The 20,764-nt window shown below is 42.1% G+C and overlaps 2 protein-coding genes across 6 annotated transcripts in view; one reads left to right on the top strand and one right to left on the bottom strand.

The window, feature by feature from the left end:
* Positions 1-17,476, bottom strand: part of PLEKHA1 (pleckstrin homology domain containing A1) — a 59,147-nt gene extending 41,671 nt beyond the window's left edge. For 2 of the 5 annotated variants that reach the window (XR_005531467.1, XM_039250463.1), the window contains exon 1: positions 17,205-17,476. The gene's annotated coding sequence lies outside the window, so the exon portion shown is untranslated. Of the gene's footprint in view, positions 1-16,644; positions 16,989-17,204 lie in introns of those variants that run through there. The other 3 variants (XM_039250462.1, XM_039250460.1, XM_039250461.1) reach the window with 3 other exon arrangements.
* On the top strand, positions 16,798-17,637 carry LOC120244103 (atherin-like). Its single transcript, XM_039250442.1, has 2 exons — positions 16,798-17,015; positions 17,115-17,637. Exons 1-2 carry the CDS (start codon positions 16,798-16,800, stop codon positions 17,635-17,637), a joined length of 741 nt encoding a protein of 246 aa, XP_039106373.1.
* The last annotated feature ends 3,127 nt before the right edge of the window (positions 17,638-20,764 follow it).

Genomic DNA, 20,764 nt, shown 5'->3' with positions numbered 1-20,764 from the left:
AGAAAGAGCCCACTTCCCAAAACTAGGTGAGGGCTGGGTAATGTGAATACTTAGGAAGCATGGGCAAAAATCACTTTTGAAGTTAAGCTTATTAGGAGTGGTTACTAAACTCAACTACACACATTGATGGGAGCAAAGGAGAGCTATTCACCTCAGCTGAATAACTGACTTCCTTTTTTCCCCTAATGAACACAAGTGAGCCCTCCAAAAACCCCCAAACTTAATTTCCTCATTTATAAATTGATATGACCTACTTTTCAGATTATTTTAGAATATTTTTAAATTCACAGAACAATAGGTACATTTATTGGCCACGGACTATATGCTAGGCTCTGTGCAAGGTTCTTTTCCATGCATTTTCTCACTGAATCCTCAAAACGACCACTTAAACAGGCATCATCATCCCCATTTCACAGATATGAAACTTGATGCTCATAAGAGAAAGTGACGATCCAAGATTAGAGAACCAGTAGATAATAAATCAAAACAGGAACCCAGGTTCTTGAGCTCTAGAGCTTAAATCTTTTTTTTTTATGTCTTTAAGAGACAGAGACAGAGACAGAGACAGAGAGTGAGCGGGGGAGGGGCAGTGAGAAAGGGAGACAGAATCTGAAGCAGGCTCCAAGCTCTGAACTGTCAGCACAGAGCCTGACGTGGGGCTCGAACCTACGGACTGTGAGATCATAACCTGAGCCGAAGTTGTCGTACACCCAACCGACTGAGCCACCCAGGCACCCCTAGAGCTTAAATCTAAACATCTACACCACCCTGCCTCTTCAAATTGCTAAAACTAAAATGAAGCCAAGTAAAATTAGTTACTATCGTGAAAAGAGAGATAAGCAGGTCTTTATTTAGGTACTTCCTGGTGGAAGCCACAAACATCACCTATGAAGTGAACATGTAACAAAAAAGCTTTTATCATGTCAAACTACCAGTTTGCAGGAAATAAAGACTGTGGAGGGACGCATTCAACTGCCTGCCCACAGAGATTCAATCAGCAAAAGCCAGACTGTGGGAAACAACAGAACTGCCAGTTTCTCTAGTAAATAAGTTACTATGGGGGAAAAAGAGAAGAAAGAAGTTATAGATTAAAAGAGACTTCAGAGGCATCTCATATTCTGATTCTTAAAGTACTGGGGCGCCTGGGTGGCTTAGTCTTAAGGTTAAGCGTCCGACTTTTGCTTAGGTCATGATCTCACGGTTCGTGGGTTCAAGCCCCGTGTCGGGCTCTGTGCTGACTGCCAGCTCAGAGCCTGGAGCCTGTTTCAGTCTGTGACTCTCTCTCTGACCCTCCCCTGCTCACGCTGTCTCTCTCTCCTAGAAATAAATAAAACATTTAAAAAAAAAAGTACTAAAGTTTTGGTTTTGGGATTAAAGTTAAAAACCATGACTTAAGGGGCATCTGGGTGGCTCCGTCGGTTAAGCGTCCCACTTCGGCTCAAGTCATGATCTCACGGTCCGTGGGTTCGAGCCCCGTGCCGGACTCTGTGCTGACAGCTAGCTCAAAGCCTGGAGCCTGTTTCAGATTCTATATCTCCCCCTCTCTCTGACCCTCCTCTGCTCATGCTGTCTCTCTCTCTCAGAAATAAATAAAACATTAAAAAAAAAACAACACATGAGTTGCCAGTCATTTTTTTTCCTCTAGAAACCATAGTTATGACTCCCTTTCCTGATGGATGCAAATCTGCAGACTGTTCCTATTCTAATTCTTCTCTAGCCAGCACCAACTCCTTCTGGCAGCTTGAATTTATTTACATAACTAGCCCTTCATGTAGAGGCTCAAGGCAAGTTTAACCCACAGTGAAAATTCAATTAGAACACATCCTGATAGACTGCATATCTAAATCATTATTCTGTACGCAGCCAGAGAAATGGGAAGACACCCCAAAACTTTTTAAACAAAATTACCAAGTTTGCATATGTGTGTTGTTATAAATCTGGCACTTACAGGAGGTAATTTCTTCAATGAACTTATCCAACATTTTAAAAATTTCTTAAAAGTAATCGAAACTTGAAATATTAACATACTATACTAACGTAGAGGCATACCTCATTTCACTGTGCTTCCCCGTACTGCACTCCATATTGTGTTTTTGTACACACTGAAGGTTCGTGGCAAACCGTACATCAAGCAAGTCTACTGGCATCACTTTTTCCAACATCTATTCACGTTGTCTCTGTGTCACATCTGGGTGATTCTCACGGTGTTTCAAACTATTTCATTATTATTATATTTGTCATGGTGATGAGTGATTATAGTGCACTAAAAGCTCAGATGATGGCTAGCATTTTCTTAGCAATAAAGTGTTTTTTAAATTAGGGTATATATGTTGTTTTTTTAGATGTAATACTATTACACACTTAAGAGACTGCAGTATAGTGTGAACATAACTTTCATATCACTGGAAAACCAAAATTTTCATTGGATTTGCTTTACTGCGATATTTGCTTTATCATGGTAGTCTGGAGCCTAACCCACAATACCTCCTAGGTGTGCCTGTATCCCACAGATAAAAACTATCCATTTGTGTGGGACTGCCATGAGGGCAGACATACACCAAAGGAATAAACATTTTTTAAAGTTCTTATTTATTCATTTTGAGAGAGAGAGAGAGAGAGCGCACAAGCTGGGGAAGGGCAAGGGAAAAAAGAGACAGAATCCCAAGCAGGCTCCATGCCAGCAGTGCAGAACCCGACATGGGGCTCGAACTCCCAAACTGTGAGATCTATGACCTGAACCAAGCTCAAGAGTTGGACACTTAACCAACTGCGCCACCCAGGTGCCCCATAAAGGAATAAAATTGAAAGCCCAGATAAACCCATACACCTATGGTCAACTAATTTTCAACAAAGGTGCCAACATCATGCAAATGGGGAAAGATCTAGCCTCTTCAAAATACGGCACTGGGACAACTGGATATCCACAGGCTAAAGAATGAAACTGGACCCCTCTTCATGCTATATATGAAAATTAACTCAAAATGGATTAACAATCTAAATATAAAATAGCTAAAACTCTAAAACTTTAAGAAAAGATAGTAACTGATATTCATGACCTTGGATTTGACAATGAATTCTTAGATATGACACCGAAAGCATGAACACCAAAAGAAAAAAATAGGCTAAATTGGACTTCATAAAAACTAGAAGCTTTTTTATATCAAAAAAGCTTTCATATATATATGAAAAGAGAACCTACAGAATGAAAGGAAATATTTGCAAATTACATACCTAACAAGGGTCTAGTATCCAGTATAATCAGCTCTTCCAACTCACTAACAAGCAATCCAAATAAAACACAGGCAAGGACATGAAAAGACATTTCTCCCAAAGAAGATATACAACAGAACACAAAAGATGTTCTGGCCAACAGAGCACAAAAAGATGCTCGGTATCATTACTAACTAGGGAAATGTAAATCAAAATCACAGTGAGACACCACTTCATATCCACTAGGATGGCAATAATTAAAAGAAAGGAAAATAACAAGTGTTGGCAAAGATGTAGAAAAATTGGAACCCTCCAACACCGTAAAACAGTACAACAGCTGGGTAAAACAGTTTAGTAATTCTCCTAAAGTTAAACACAGAATTACCATATGACTCGGCATTTCCACTCCTAGATATATACCAAAAAGAAGTGAAAACAGTTACTAGTGTATACATAAATATTTGTAGCAACACTATTCACAATAGTGAAAAATTAGAAACCTATTTGTTCATCACCAGGTGAATGGTTAAAAAACATGTGATCTCTCCCACCACAATGGCATATTACACAGACACAGAAAAGAATGAAGTACTGAGGGGCGCTTGGGCGGCTCAGTCAGTTAAGCATTGAACTCAGGTCATGATCTCACCATTCGTGGGATGGAGCCCTGCACTGACACCATGGAGCCTATCTGGGAGTCTCTCTCTCTCTCTCCCCCTCCCCCATTCACACAGGGCATATGCTTTTTCTCTCTCAAAATAAACATTTAAAAAATGAAATATTGATATTTCAAAATCCCGGCAGGATATTTTATAAAAATTGAGACTAGGATATATATTCCTTGATATACACAAAAATACAAATGATCTAGAAAAGCCAAATATAATTCCCAAAGAATAAAGTAGGATGATTTACACTCTTTGATTTTAAGAGTTGCAATAAAACTACAGCAATAAAGACAAGGTAGGGTTGATTTAAAAAAAAGATATAATAAATCAATGGAATAGAGTAGCATCCAGAAGCGGACTCTTACGTATACTGTCAACTGATTTTCAACAAAGATGTTCCCAAGGCAATTCCATAGGGAAAGGATAGTCTTCTCAACAAATGGTGCTAGAACAATTAGCTATCCATGTGGGAAAACAATGCAACAAAATTAATCACAGACCTAATTTGAAAGCCACAACAAGAAAGCTTCTAAAAAAAATAGATAGGAGAAAGTGTTCATGACTCTGGGGTTACACAAAGATTTCGTAATTAAGACACAAAGAGCACGAGCCATATAGAAGTTGTTATATTGAACTTTATCAAAACTAAAAACTGCTGTTTGAAAAACAGTTAAGAAATCAAAAGACAAGCCACGGAATGGGAAAAATATTCCATACATAGATGTCTGTCAAATAAGTGATATCCAAGAACAGGCAGGAAATTATTACAATTTAATAAGACAAACAACCAAATAGGAAAATGGGCAAAAAATCTGGACAAGTCAACAAAGAAGACATTTAAATAGTAAATGAGCACATAGAAAGAGGCTCACCATCATTAGTCAGAAAGAGAAACCACAGCATACCTATTAGAATGGCTTAAAAAAAAAAAAAAACCAACACAGAAAACCACCACAAAAACCCCTGGCAATACCAAACGCTGACAAGCATGTGGAACAGGTGAACCCCATTCATACTCTGCTGGTGGGAATGCAAACGGTACGGTAATCTGGAAGAACAGCGTGGCAATTTCTTATAAAGTAAAACATAGCCTTATGATACGACCCAGCAGTCCCACGGCTAGGTATTTATCTAAGTGAAGTGAAAGCTGTGCTTGCAAAATAATCTGTATATGAATGTTTAAAGCAACATTATTTATAACTGGCTAAAAAGCAAAAACAGCCAAATGTCCTTTGACCAATAAATGAATAAACCCTGATACATCTACTACAACGGAGTACTACTTGGCAATACAAAGGAACAAACCACTGATACACGCAACATAGATAAACCTCAAATCTATTTTGCCAAGTGGAAGAAGACAGACCAAAAAGGCTATGGAGACGGGACAATCAGGTGCGAAGCGAGGGGCTGGTTTCAAAGCGTAATTTTCGTAGTGACGGAAGTGTTCTGCATCTTGACTGTGGTGGGGCACACCGCAACACGCTTCCCTCAACTCAGGCCCATACGCCACAGAGTAAACTTTACTGCTTGCAAGTTAAAAACAAAATAAAACAAAACATCGACAGAAAACAGATCGGAATCGCTAGGGCTTAGGATAAGGAAAAGGAATGACTACAAAGGAACAGAAGGCAAATGTTTCTGATGACATAACTGCTGTATATCTTGATTGTGGTGGAACTTACACAATTTTACGCATGTGTCAAAACTTACAGAACTGGACCCTAAAATGAGGAAAATTTACTGTATGTAAGTTACACAGCAATAATCCTGAAATTGAAAAGATGCCATACACACTCACCAGATGGCTAAAAGTAAGCAGACTGACAACAAAAAATGTTGTCAAAGATGTGGTACATCCAGAATTTCTGCACTGTTGAGGGGAATGTAAAATGACACCACCACTCTGGGAAAAGTTCTGGCGATAAAACCAAACACACACCTAATCCATGGCCCAGTCATTCCATGCCTAGGTATTTACTCAAGAAAATGAAAACATATATGCATGTAAAGACTAATTCACAAATATTTATAGCAGCTGTTTTCCTTATAGGCCCAAACTAGAAACAACCTAAATGTCTGTCAAACATGAAGAGGTAAATAAAATGTAATTTGTCTATACAGTGGAATAGCACTCCACAGGGAAACATGCCACAATATAGCCAAAAGTCATCAAACTATAAACTTGAAATGGATACAGTGTATTGTATGTAGCTTAAAGCTCTAAAAAATTAATAAAAAATATCCTGTAGCAATAAAATATTCACTGATAAAATTGACCACCACCCATAACTTTATAAAAAAGCTTTTCCATCCTGCCTGATGGCTCAGTTGGTTGAGCGTTTGACTTCTGATTTCAGCACAGGTCATGATCTCATAGTTCATGAGTTCAAGTCCCATGTCTGTGCTGACAGCACAGAGCCCTCCTGGGATCCCCTCTCTCCATTTCTCTCTCTGCCCCTCCCCCATTCGCACACGCACATGCACACACGCTCTCTCAAGATAAATTGTAAAGACTTTTCAAAAATAATAATAACCGGGGCGCCTGGGTGGCTTAGTCGGTTAAGCGTCCGACTTTCGCTTAGGTCATGATCTCGCGGTTCGTGGGTTCGTTTTCCTCTTCGGGCTCTGTGCTGACTGCCAGCTCAGGGCCTGGAGCCTGTTTCAGTCTGTGACTCCCTCTCTCTCTGACCCTCCCCTGTTCACGCTCTCTCTCTCTCTCTCTCTTTCTCTTTCCTAGAAATAAATAAAACATTTAAAATAATAATAATAATAAATAAGTTTTTGCACAGTGGGGTGCCTGGGTGGCTCAGTCGGTTAAGGATCCAACTTCAGCTCAGGTCATGATCTCATGCTTCAGGACTTTGAGCCCCGCATCGGCCGACAGCTTGAAGCCTGGAGCCTGCTTCAGATTCTGTGTCTCTCTCTGTCTGCCCCTCCCCGGCTCACTCTCTTTCTCTCCCAAAAATATATAAACATTTAAAAAAATTTTTTTTAAGTTTTTGCATGGCAAAACCTGATAAGCAAAGTCAAAACCAATAGAAAATATTTACGACGTCTAGCATCACAAACGGCTAATCTCCCTAACACTTAAAGAGCTTACAAAAACACGTCAAGGGAAATCTATCAAAAGTTTAGAAAAATGGGCAAAAGGCATGAACCAACATTCTATAGAAAAAGATATAAAAATGTCCCTTAAACATATGAAGAGATGCTCAATTTTAATCATAGTAAGAATCCCAAACTAACGTATAAAGTAAGCACTGCCACTGACAGCACAGAAAAAGGCAAGCGGATTGCATGTACCTACTTGTCTAAGAGCATGACACACCATGATACATCTATGAGACACACTTGAAAAAAATAATAAAAATGCCTGAATCTCACCAAGCCTCTAGATCTAACTACCAATTGATAATACAGAAAACAGAGGAAAAACATGTTAAAACCATACCACAGGGATTCAAATAGCAAAATCCAAACTGTAAGAAATTTCTCAGGACAAATAACATGGTTCCTTCAAAAACAAATTCCAGGGAGCAGAGGGAATGGAACGGGAACAGGAAGAAGCAGCTGTAAGTTGAAAGACTTAAAAAAAATACACAATCAGGGGCACTTGGGTGGCTCAGTTGGTTCAGCGTCTGAATTCAGCTCACGATCTCATGGTTCGTGAGTCTGAGCCCCGTGTCAGGCTCTGTGTGGACAGCTCAGGGCCTGGAGCCTGCTTCAGATTCTGTGTCTCCCCCTCTCTGTCCTCTCCAGCTTATCCTCTCTCTCTCAAAAGTAAATAAACATTTTAAAAAATGTTTTTTAAAGGACATAATCACAACATAGGAACCTTATATAAATTCTGTTTAAAAAACAATACCGGGGCGCCTGGGGTGGCTCAGATGGTTAAGTGTCTGACTTTGGCTCAGGTCATGATCTCGTGGTTCATGAGTTCGAGCCCCTTGTCAAGCTCTGTGCTGACATCTCAGAGCCTAGAGCTGCTTTAGATTCCGTGTCTCCCTCTCTCTCTGACCCCTCAAACCCACTTCCTCTCAAGAATGAATAAATATTAAAGAAATTTTTTAAAAAAGAAAGTAAAAAAAACACTGACATATTTAGGAAAATTAGATATTTGAATATTGCCTAATGGTATTAAGGAAATAGATCTTTATTTTCAGTGTGATAATGTCCCTGTGATTATGTTACCAAGAAAATGAATCCTTTTATTTACTGACACGGAGATAAAACGTTACCTGCAAATTCAGTGGGGAGGGACTGAAGGAGGCATGGCCTGGGTGGACAGCTGTTGAAGCTAAGCGATGGGTACTGTGGTTATACAATTCTGTCTACTTTTGTGGATGTTCACAACTCTTCAAAATCGAAAAACTGTTTTACAGAGAGATACCATTGCTCACCTATCAGACTGGCAAAAAGTCAAAAGCTTGACAACACACTATACTGACGAGGCTATAAGAAAATAGGGACTCTCTTACATCGCTCGTGAAAATGCACAATGGTGCAACCCTATTGAAGTGAATATGGAACTATTTAAGAAAATCACATATACATTTATTCTATAACCCAGTAATTCCACTTGGTGTTATAATTCTGAAACTATTTTATATGATAGTATTTTATGTGTATTATAGAATAACATATACACATTGACACTAAGGTTTATCTTAGATAACTTTTACTAACGTATAGAAATATAACATGATAATTCATAATATAAAGTAATAAAACATTTATTTACTTGTTATTAGGAACCTTGATTTTCATATTAAGAGAAAAGATGTAAATAAAAGGCAAAACTCTACGTAATACATCTGAATTAGAGATATTATAAACTTATGGTCATTGAAAGTATGATAGTAACAGAAAATCTCTTGGCACTCCCACTATAATCATGGATTGAAGCAAGGATCTTCAATGAACACTAAAACCATTACATAATATGTTGTTAGAGGACAGAATATTCATGCAGCCTCAAAATACCTACCCCACAGTTTTCTTACTAATTACAAAGAGAAAAACTTATCTCTACGAGGAGAGGTCTTATAACCCCCATCTTTACCAAATGATTATCTAATGAATCTAGATGCTAGGTACTAATGAATACCACCTCTCTCTAAATAGACCACATATTACAGGATTTCAATGATGGGCACTCCTTACGGGCAAACCCATAAAGACAGAAATAGGTTAAGCACTTGCCTGGGGACAGAAGCGATGAGGGAAATGAGGGGTCACCTGGGGATGGGAGGGAACAGGGTTTCTTTTTAGCATAATAATATTCTAAAATTGACTGTGGTAACAGTTACACGACTCTATGAATATATTAAACTCCACTGAATCGTACACTTTAAATGGGTGAATTATATCCCAATAAAGCCTTTTTTAAAAACTAGGATGCGGCGCCTAAGTGGCTCGGTCAGTTAAGCATGTGACTTAGGCTTAGGGGTCATGATCTTGTGGTTCATGAATTGTGGTTCATGAATTTGAGCCCCACGTCAGGCCCTGTGCTGATAGCTCAGCGCCTGGAACCTATTTCGGATTCTATTTCTCCTTCTCTTTCTGTTCCTCCCCTGCTTGCGCTCTGTGTCTGTCTCTCTCGAAAATAAACATTAGACATTTTTATTTAAAAAAGGAAATAATTATAACTGCCTTTTATTCTAGAGCACACCAGAATCTCTAAGAAACATTCCATCTCCCCGAACTCTAAACTAAGAATGACCCAGGAGGCGGCCCATGGACCTCTCCTCTGTATACACACAGTCCCTTGGTGAGCTCAGTTTCTCATACAGGTCTACTTATCGATGACTTCCAGCACCTACCTCCAGCCCTGGACATTCAGCTGAACTCCAGACTCATGTATACAGCTGCCTTCTCTATAGATCTACCTATTTATCTAACAGACATCTCAAACTTACCAAACCACTCCAGATATTCCCCTTAGAAACCTGTTCCTGTCTTCCTCATCTCAAAAAACCACTCCCTTCTTCCAGCTGTTCAGGCAAAACATCCTGAAATCAGACTCGAATGAACCTTCTTTCTCTCTCATTACACGTCCAGAACATCAGCAAAGCCTGCTGGCTCTTGTTAAGTATTTCCAGAATCCCACTACGCCTCATCACTGACCCCCCCAACACTGTGGTGTGTCTCGTCTGGGTGACTGCAAGGGCCTCCTGGCTTCTGCTCTTGCCCATTCACTTTGTTCTCAACACAGAATGATCCCATTAAAACATACACTCAGAAGCGTTTATTCAATAAACACGTATTACTACATGCCTAGCACTGTTCCAGATACTTAAACATTAGTTTATTTAATCCTTATAACAACAATTTGACAGATGAAGAAACAAAAGCATGGAGGATTTTTTAAATAACTTGTCCATGGTCTTAGGTTTTGGAAGTGGCGCAGCTAGGGGAGTCCGGCTCTGGAGCCCAGGCTCTGTAACACAATACCATATAAAGTCACCCTGCTCAAAAGTCTCCCAACTTTGCTTATTAGAATTCCCTAAGATCTGTTAAAAATCCCGATGCCAAGGATGGCCCCACTCCCCTAGCCAATTAAATCTGAAACTCTGGAGATGGAGGTCACCTGGCTGGCTCCGTCGGAAGAACATGTGACTCCTGATTGTGAAAGTTCTAAGTTTGAGCTCCATGTTGGGTGTAGGATTACTTAAGTAAATAAAGCTTAAAAACAAAACAATAACAACAAAACAAAACTCTGGAGATAGGATATAGACATCATTACTTTTTAAATTTTTTTTTAGAGAGAGACAGAGACAGACAGAGAATCCCAAGCAGGCTCCATGCTCAGTGTGGAGCCCAATGCAGGGCTCAATCCCATGACCCTGGGATCATGACCTGAGCCTAAATCTAGAGTCAGACACTCAGCCAACTGAGCCACTCAGGCGCCCCAACATCAGTACATTTTATAAAACCTCCCCAGATGATGTCAGTGTTCAGCCAGGGCACCTGGTTGGCTCAGTTGGTATGGCTCAGAGTCTGCTTGGGAACTCTCTCTCCCTGCCTCTCCCAGACTTGCTCTCTCTCTCTCTCTCAAAATATAAACAACAACTAAAAAAAAGTGTTTCAATGCAATCTCATCTCAAAGTAGAAACCAAAGCCCTTACACACACACAGGCCTCACCTACACACGCCTCTCACTCGATCCCAAGCCCCACCCGCCATCACTCATCTGGCCACTGGACTCCCTACTGTATCAGACGAGCTCCCCGCTTGGCCTTTGAACTCCAATGTCCCTCTCCAAAAGAAAAAGTGACACCCTATTTCAACACTATCTAAAGCTGCAAATGCTGGGAGCTGTACTGCCACTTCCTACCTCCCTTTCCTACTTCATTCTTCTCCTTAGCATTTGCTGCTAACAATATCATCTACTTATTTACCTGTTTCTTGTCTGTTTCCCCATCCCGGAAAAGCCCCAGAGGAGCACTGATTTTTGGAGGGTTTTTTTTTTCGTATTTACTATTGTTTCCTCAATGTCTAACACAGTGCCTGACACACGGAAGGTACTCAATAACCATTTGTTGACTAGCCCATAATTACTTCAATATTCTTTTCCTTCACAATTGTTTTATTCACATACGATTAACATACAGTGATGCATTAGTTCCAGGTTTATAGTGATTCAATGGTTCCATACATTACCTAGAGCTCATCTCCATAAGAGCACTTTTATCCCCTTCACCTATTTCACCCATCCCCCACCCACCTCCCACCTGGTAACCACCAGTTTATTCTCTAAAGTCAAGAGCCTTGGGGGGGAGGGGTGTTTGTCTCTTTTTCTTTGTTCATTTATTTTGTATCTTAAATTCCACAAATGAGTGAAATCACATGGTATCTGTCTTTCTCTGACTTGTTTTACTTAGCATAACACCCTCTAGATCCATGTTGTTGCAATGAATATTAACATTTAAGTTTCTGGATAGAAAGCTGGTTTTTCCTCATTTAACAAGAAATCAGTAGATTTAAATGACTTGTCTGCTTAGATGATGGAAAGAAAAAGGTTCAAATTCTGTATTTCTATTTGTATTTATATCTTTAGTAAAGCTAGAACGAGGCAAGAACAGAGAAACTTGTATTAAAACCTGCCCCCCCAAATGTATCCTTCAGTCTAAGGTATAGTTTGACCATATAATCAGTCACAAACATATTCACAGTTAATACTTTATCAGTCAAGGGGCGCCTGGGTGGCTTAGTCGGTTAAGCGTCCGACTTTCGCTTAGGTCATGATCTCACGGTTCGTGGGTTCGAGCCCTGCTTCGGGCTCTGTGCTGACTGCCAGCTCGGAGCCTGGAGCCTGTTTCAGAGTCTGTGTCTCCCTCTCTCTCTGACCCTCCCCTGCTCACGCTGTCTCTCTCTCTCTCTCCTAGAAATAAATAAAAATACTTAAAAAAAAAAAAAAACTTTATCAGTCAAGAACCAGGAAGTAAGCCAAAAAGTAAAAACGAGAAAAATCAGAGAGAGGAGTGAAGAAAGAAAGAAAGAAAAAAAAAAAAAGAAAAGAAAAAAGGAAAGAAAAGAAAAAATTAAATTCTGCAGTGAGACCTCATCAGGCCCACAGGGCTTCACAATTTTTTGTTAACTGGTGTTGAGTGACACTAACTTTGTTGTCCCAAATTTGCTAACAAACACAAGGCTGAGGATACAAAGATGTCAACACCTGGGGAGCCCAACACTGACACCCTTCTCCCCACCCCACACACACACAGGGGCGGCTCAGGCACCCTAATCAACACCCTAACCTTAGCATCACTCAGTGCAAGTGGTTGGGATACCAGAGAGGGAGATAATTAGAAGCCTTCCAAGTCTTTAGGGAGGACACGGGGAAAGGAAGAGGGTATTCACCCCGAAACAGGGGAAGGGCCCTCTAAGAGAATCATTCACCAAGAGGTGCCTACAAGGAGAAACCGGCGTCCCATTCTCCAGTTCAATGCCTACTTATCAAATAGACTGCGTGACTGACTCTGCACCTCTTTAAGCAGGGGAAAGGAAGAAAGAGAGAGAGAAAGACAGACAGACAGAAAGAGAGAAAGAGAGAAAGAGAGAAAGAGAGAAAGAGAGAAAGAGAGAAAGACAGAAAGACAGACAGAAAGAAAGAAAGAAAGAAAGAAAGAAAGAAAGAAAGAAAGAAAAAGAAAAAAGACAGAAATGGAAGGGCACTAAAGGGAAAGGGGGCAGGTTTTTGCAACTGGCACAGCACCATTTGGCCTCACAAGGAAGTGAGTTTCCAGTGGATTAAATGAAAACTGCAGAAGGTGGTTAGACTCGAGCTGTCTTGCTGTTATCAAAAAGTCTGGCTGTAGAGAAAAGAGATCCCCAGCCCACCTCACCCCCACACACTTCTAGGAACCAGGGGGTGGTGTGTAGGCTGGAAAAGGTGAGCCCACAGCAAATGTCTTATCCAGGAACTACATGCAGCGGGGAGTCTCTCTGTGCGACCTCACGGAAGTTCCAGTGTGGATGCCTCTACCAGCGGATCCGAATGGCCTGCCACTGTTAATCAAAAGAGGGCTTTAACAGCACCCGGGAAGACTTGTCTTTTTCCATTTTTCTTCTTACAAGTCCCTGACTTGGAATAATATCCCAGAGGAGGAAAGAGAAAGGAATTTTGGGAGCATACCACAATCCCTCTCCACTTCCAGTACTTCACGCAAAGTGGCCTGATGCTGGGGTAAGACAGGAGAGGGACTTGAAATTAACAGGAGACTGAAGGTTTAAACTGCTGAAGCAGACAGATGAGTTTTAATGGCTGTAAATGATGGAAAAACTATCATCTGTTCATAGTATGAGGTGGAGAGAGAGGGTTTGGAAAAGGAAGATCCTACAAATCACAGCTGAAAGCAGTAAACAGTGAAAAATAAAACTGTCATCTGTTTGTTTTCACCAAGTTCAGACTGCTCAATAACCCGACAACATATGGAACAGCATTACCGCCCTCAGTAATGAAAGGAAACACCTGACACGAATATTCCCACGGGGGATTTACTGTCCTGGGTAAGATGCTACATTAGAAGTCCTTCGAGACTGCTTCCAGTTCTAAGTGCCTGTGATTGTCCTTTCTTCAGGAAGAGGCTACACTGAATACAGAATCCAGAGTTCAATGGTTAAACTAGAAAAGGCTAGGCTGTGTGGAAGGATAAAACCACAACTTTTTGGAAAATAAAACTATCACACTGACAATGGTAAGGTTTCTAGGTAGGAAAAAATATTTAAGACCTTCAGACTTATTTAAATGCTAAAAAACATCCTACATGACACTAATTTTCTTTTACGGTCAACAGAGACTTCCAATTCAAAGAAAACTTATGATATAAAAATCTCCAAAACACTATCTCCCTGAATCAAAGCAATTCAACTAATAAAAAGGTTTATCAAAATAAATAGCAAATACGTTTGCTTAAACATCTTCTAGAATTATAAACTCACATATTCTTTATTACACAGTGGCTATTAGGAAAAATATTACTTAGAGCTCAATGGTTTCATGTTACTCATTAAGCATAAGAGTCCTACTGCAAAATAAGGAGCAACAGGAATTTTTATTTTTAAATAAAACATCCCATATTTCTATGTTTCTAAAAATAACTAAGCAAGCATTGAAAACCACCAAGTTTCTGCCCTAAGAATTCTTTTTCTGGTATCATATCAGTATCTTTCTAAATGCTGTGTACTTACAATGGTCAAAACCTTTAATACTCAATTTTAATATTTATTTCCTACTGAAGCCATTTTACTATATTACTGGAGGTCAGAAATGAGAGAATCGACTTGAAATTTAAAATCAAAATTTAATATTAACAAAAGTAAAATGCTCAAGCGTGTGGAGAATACTCGTCTACTACTATGGCTCAAGCTGAAGGCTGAGACAGTTACTGCTAGGATACTTGGAGTTTTTGATCCCATAAAAGCAGAGGGTTAACTGTTACCACATCTGAATAATTACTATACTCTATTCATAAAATGATTTATCTCTCCCATTCTTAAATGCCAGATTTAAACAAGGAAACTACTTAACATCAAGCAGTATTTCAAAATCAAAGTCTAACTTAAATTTGCTAATAAGTTATCTCACACATTTCATTCTGAGTTACAAAATATCAGTCAAAATAACCGTAAGTTTTAGAGTATGACCATAAGAACTTTCAGGCTTTAAGTCTGGGGTTGTTTTTTTTTTTTTTTTTTTTAAGCTGCATTAGACATTTTTAGAAAAAAGGCCGCTATAAAAATATTAAATGTTCCCATCGTTTCCAGATACTTTTCCAGGAGTCTTCAACATCGTCATATCCTATATGTTAACAGCAAACATGGGAGAGCTGCCCACAGCGACTCTTCAGAGAAAATACCCAATGCTATTCTTAATGTCCTTACACATTGCTAAAAAGGTCCTTCCGGCTTATGAACTCATGGCAGTTTCCTAACAATTGTATACTTATCCTGTTTCACTGTCTCTCCTGGTCTATGACAAACTCAAATTTACACATCACCTCTCCTTCCTATTTTGCTACATTGCTAAAACTGGGGAATAAAAGAGATACAAACCTGCTACTTCCCTCCTCCCCAAAGCAACCATAAAACTACTAATTAGCAAGACAAAGTACCATAGGGAGCAGTTTCAACACGTGAATCACATCTTCTCAATGTCACAAAAGTTACCCACTACTTACCACAAACAGCAAATTCACAGCCATATCCTTTGCTATATGGCTCTCTATTCAAGAGAAATTCATCAATGGAAACATTCTAGGGTTTATGGCGCTATAAAATAAATTAACCATTAACCCAAATTCTGCTAAACTTAAACATTCTTGTTTAAATACATAATTATTCTAGCATGTAATTTTCCTTGGGAAGATTTGGCCAAGATAAGGACTATTTAAACCTACTATGTTTGGCGAAATCTTTTTTTGCCACAAGTGTATTAATATGAAAAACTGGGAGTACGAGAAGCAATAGGCATTTTAGGAAGAATGAGTCTTAACTATTTTTGAAATAACAGTTCTTCAGATTTTTCACATTGGGAAGGAAAATGGAGGTTTACTAAATGATTTTTTTTCCCGTTTTTCTCTGAATCCTATTAAAGCTTAGCCAAATTTCGCTGTCAAAAGCGTTTCAACAGCATTGAACCAACACAGAAAGTATGTAAGCGCAGCGCTTGGGGGACGGGGCAATAAAGCGGACCTGATCAGTACTTCTAAGATAAGAGACAATAGTTACAAACCTCATACTGCGCTGCTTGTTCCAGTCATTAAACACACAGGAAATAAGATTTTCTAGTTAGAAAACTAATTCACAAAGGGCGATGACTTCATCAAAGCAAAGAAAGTCTTGCTGAAACTGACAACGGCCCAGCGCAAGGTAAGAAAAGAAGTGTCACAGGATTGGAAGGTGAACCAGAAGAGGAAAAGGGCACAACCTGCGTGCACATTTCTTCCTTAAACCTCCATCTGGATCTGCAGACCCCCACCCCCCTTCGCCCCCCGACAGAGCGATCGAGCGCCCAGCCCGGGGCAGGTGCCCAGCCGGGGGACTCAGCATAACTAGAATTCAACAAAGGCAGTAAACACTATAAATAACAAGACCGTTTTCACTATGACAACACTTTCCCCTCGGATGATCTATCCAGGAGGGTCATTAGAAAGCATCTGAAATAAACCACAAAACCGCTCAGGACCTCCCCAAAGCGCTGCGGCTGTCACCTGGCCTCCAGGTTTAAAGACCTGGGCTCTGGTCGCCTCCCGGGTCCTACCTGCGTGACCTTGGACAAGTCACTTCCACCTCGCGCACCGGGCATCTGCACCGTGAAGGTGCGAAGGGAAAGCGTGATTCTGTGGCCCAGGGCGGAGTCCACTGCTGACTCGGGGAGCCCTAAAGTGAAAGCGCGTGAAGACTGCAGAAAACGATGCCCCGGGCGGCTGAGCCCCCGTGGGCACAGTCCTGGAGTCGCGCCACCCCGACCGGCGTCGCCCGCCGGGAATCCCCGGACAGCTGGCCGGCGCAGGGCGTCCGGGAGCGGCGCGCGACCGCCCTTCCCAGCGCAGCCCCGCGACCAGCTCGTCGGCCACCGCGACCGCCGCCGGCCTCCCCGCCCTCCGCCGCCGGCCGCCGCCGAGGACTGAGGTCAGGAAAACAATACAGGAGTCGCGGGAGGAGGACGCCGCCCCCTCCCGCCGCCCCGGAGCCCGCGCGCAGGTGAGCCTGCGCCGCGGCCTCGCCCAGGTGCGGCCGCGCGGGGCGGACACTCGCGCACGGGGGCGGCGCGGCGGCCCGGGACCCTGCGCCGCCCGCCGCCCGCCGCCCCGCACTCACCAGCGCCCGCCGGCTCCTCGGCGGACGCGCGGCCGCCTCCCCGATCGCCTCAGCCGGCGCGGCGCTGCCAGAGCCCGGCCCCGCCCACCGCGCCCCGCGGCGGCCGCGCTCCTCACGCCCAACTTCACGTCGGCCCTCGGCCCGCAGCACCCGCGCCGCGGCGGCCCCGGCTTCCCACAGCCACCGAGCTGCCGGAGCGGCGCCCGCGACGGCCCGTCCGCACACTGCGCACGCGTGCCCGCGCCGCCTCAGCCCCCAGACGGCGGCCGAGATTCCGAAGCCGGCGCTCCCAGCCCGCCGAGACTACAAGTCCCGGCAGGCCCCGCGCGGGTCCCGGCGGCGTGGCGGGCCGGGCTTCGGGCGTCTTCCTAATTCCAGAGGAGGCGGCCTCGGCGCGTCGGGGCGGGCCGCGCGTGGAGCCCTGGTCCGCTGAGCGGCGGTGCCTCCTGGGATTGGTAGTTTTCGAGGAGCAGGGGCTTGGCTCGGAGTGGGCGGGGCGGAAACCCGGGGTTCTCTGATGTCATCGCCTAGAGCTTCGCGGCATGGGGATCTTTAAAAATAGGCTTCGCTCGTTTGCGAGTAATTTGTTTGCAAGCTGTTCCATGATCGGTCCAGGAAGCATAAATTCACAGGCTGCTGTGTGACCTGGTGAAAAACGCCTTACAGTTCTCCCCGCCAATTCTTTGCTCATAACCGTTTCTCCCTAGAGCTGTTAGCTCCACCTCCTACTTTATCGGACAGGGGGTTTAGAGGAACTTGGAGGATTAATTGAAATTCTTTGGGGAAACTTGTAGCATAAATATTATTCTCATGACTATTCATAAATGTTTAACATATTTGTTGAGCACCTACTATGTGCCAAGTCCCGTGATCGGCCCTAAGCATACATCTGAGAGGGAGACAGACACTGGCCTGTCCTCAGGGAGCCTACAATCTGTGAAGGGAGCTAGCCCTTAAGCAACATAATTTTATATTTTAATTAAATGGAGAAACGGAGCAAGTTAAAGAGATGGAGGGGTACTCTCCGAGGAAGTGATGTTTGAGCTGAAACCTGAAAAATGAGAATTATATTCAGACCTGCCAAGAGCTGGGAAAGAGTTCTATGCCACACGCTCGCAGTGCATGGCACGCACTAGGCTCTCGATAAATATTTGTTATGTCTCTGCCCTTCCTTTCCTTCCCGATGCACAGCTTTAGATCCCATCCTTATCCCTTCAAAACCTTTGTCCACGCCTTTTAGAACATCCTTCCCATGTGAAGATGTACACCCCTTCTGTATTTGTGGGCACAGAGTTAAAAGTCTGGGCACTCAGCCTGGCCTCCTGTCTCCATTCTGATTATGAGGCAGAAAACTGGATTTGGAGTTTATCTTAACTAGGATCCTAAAGGGAGTTTGGGGAGTCTATCATGTAAATCAAAGCAGAAGTGAAACACAGCCCTCAACTCACCTGTGGAGACCTACCTGTGTGCTTTAGGCAGAGGGTGACACTTTTGTCTTTCTTGAGTCTCTGTGATTTCAACTGCTAAACTTGAAGAATATTCTCAAAGACCCATAAGCTGACAGAAGTGACTACACCTTCCATAGAATGCTCCAGTCCTGGCTCTTTCTTCACCATTCCCAAGATAATTGTTCTGTTATTTTTTGAGAAATCTTAGCTGTGTAGCTTCGCTGACCCCTGTCTTCTTGAGGCTTTACTTCCTAATCTGTATAATGGTTGAAAGGTTTTGGCATCATCATAGTTTATAAACTGGCCAGAGCACTATTTCCTTTGGTTCACACAGTGGGTTTTTGTTTTTGCTTTTTTAACTGAATGTGTGGCGAACATTTAAAAATAGGAAGATTTCAGTGCGCCTGGGTGGTTCAGTTGAGCATCCAACTTCGGCTCAGGTCATGCCCTCACGGTTTGTGGGTTCAAGCCCCATGTCAGACTATGTGCTGACAGCTCAGAGCCTGGAGCTGCTTCAGATTCTGTATTTCCCTGTCTCTCTGCCCCTCCCCCACTCCTGCTCTGCAAGTCTGTGTGTGAGTCTCTCTCTTAAAATAAATAAACATTAAAAATTTTTTAATAAAAAATAAATAAAAATAGGAAGATTTCACATAAAAATCCAGAAATCACCTTTCTGATTCCTCTAGACATTTGAGCTTGCCTTCCCTGGCCAGATGGTCTGGAGGGAGTCTCTAAGCTCTGGAATCTTAGAAGATTCTAAGTGGGATATTTGGAACATACTTAAACAAAACAAAATAAAACAAAATCTTGTTTATTTGAAATTCAGATTCAAATTTAGCATGTATTTGACCTGGAAACCCTAGCCCAGAGATCAGACCACTGAGGCAGAGAGCTTCTCACTCAACTCTGGACAGGACGCAGAGGGAAACTTTCTCTTTATTGTTATTACCACTTGGCATTATTGACTGAGTGATTTTAAATTATTCCCTTGTACTTTTTGCCTAACAAGTCCCAAAGGTTGTTTGATATTGAGAGCCACATGTATTAGACAGTGAGGAGAGCCAGAGAAGTGACTCATTTACCTAAAGACACACAGCCAAGTAATCCCAGGGTTACTTTGAGTTTTGAGTGTAACCATAGCCTGTTAACACCCTTCTGTATGGAAGGCTCAGGATCAGCCAATAAGTGCAGTGACCAAAATAATAATAGCAACAACCATACTACTACTCTTCCCTTTCCTTTTCCTCCAGCCTTTTTTTGGATAGAGAGGTTATTACATAACAGTGCTCTCGGTGTTATTTTAAAAAAAAGAAGAAGAAGGTATGTGGAATATTCCCTTGTTGAAATTATAGTCTGAGAACAAACCAAGAACATTCAGGACCCACAGACAGCGCTGAGGAATGCTGGAATATTCCATGGCTACTTGTCATCTGAAGAAAAGGGAGAGGAGGAGTCTGAATTCAAGAATCTGCAATTTACCTTTAAAACATCACTCTCCTCTTCTTTATGCCTTGAGTGTGTAAAGCATTAGATATTCCATTCAAAAATATTTATCAAGTCCCTTCCATATGCTTACGTGCAGGACACTGCATCCTCCACATAGAATTAACCCCTTCAACAACACAAAGAAGAGCAGTGTAGACAAGTCACATGACTGATCCAAAATCACACGGAAAATTACTGACCACTTGTCAAGTCTGAAATATTGGGCCTCCTGTCCCCTCATGGACACCTCATGTCTCCCTTCCTTGCTTTATAGATTTTTAATTTTTTTTTTTTAGTGTTTATTTTTGAGAGAGACAGAGACAGAGCATGAGCTAGGGAGGGGCAGAGAGAGAGGGAGACCCAGAATCCGAAGCAGGCTCCAGGCTCTGAGCTGTCAGCAGCAGAGAGCCCAATGTGGGACTTGAACTTACAAACCATGAGATCGTGACCTGAGCCGAAGTCAGATGCTTGAGCTACCCAGGTGCCCCTCCCTTCCTTGCTTTATATTTTTCTCCTTAACAATGATCATTTTCCTACACATTATATATTCTACTTGCTTGTCTTGGGCACTTTCTGCATGTCTACTAGGGTATGATTTTTATTTGTTTGGTTCATCAGGATTTTAGC

The sequence above is a fragment of the Hyaena hyaena genome, unplaced genomic scaffold, assembly GCF_003009895.1.
Source record: "Hyaena hyaena isolate Hyena2069 unplaced genomic scaffold, ASM300989v1 scaffold_367, whole genome shotgun sequence".
NCBI classification, from domain to species: Eukaryota; Metazoa; Chordata; class Mammalia; order Carnivora; family Hyaenidae; genus Hyaena; species Hyaena hyaena.
This window is presented reverse-complemented; position numbering and strand designations above follow the sequence as displayed.

Excerpts from the sequence above, each read along its gene's own strand:
- LOC120244103 (XM_039250442.1), top strand. The coding sequence starts at position 16,798 with ATGCCCCGGGCGGCTGAGCCCCCGTGGGCACAGTCCTGGAGTCGCGCC. Across the intron at positions 17,016-17,114 it reads GGCCGCCGCCGAGGACTGAG|GTGCGGCCGCGCGGGGCGGA; the intron begins GTCAGGAAAACA and ends GGCCTCGCCCAG.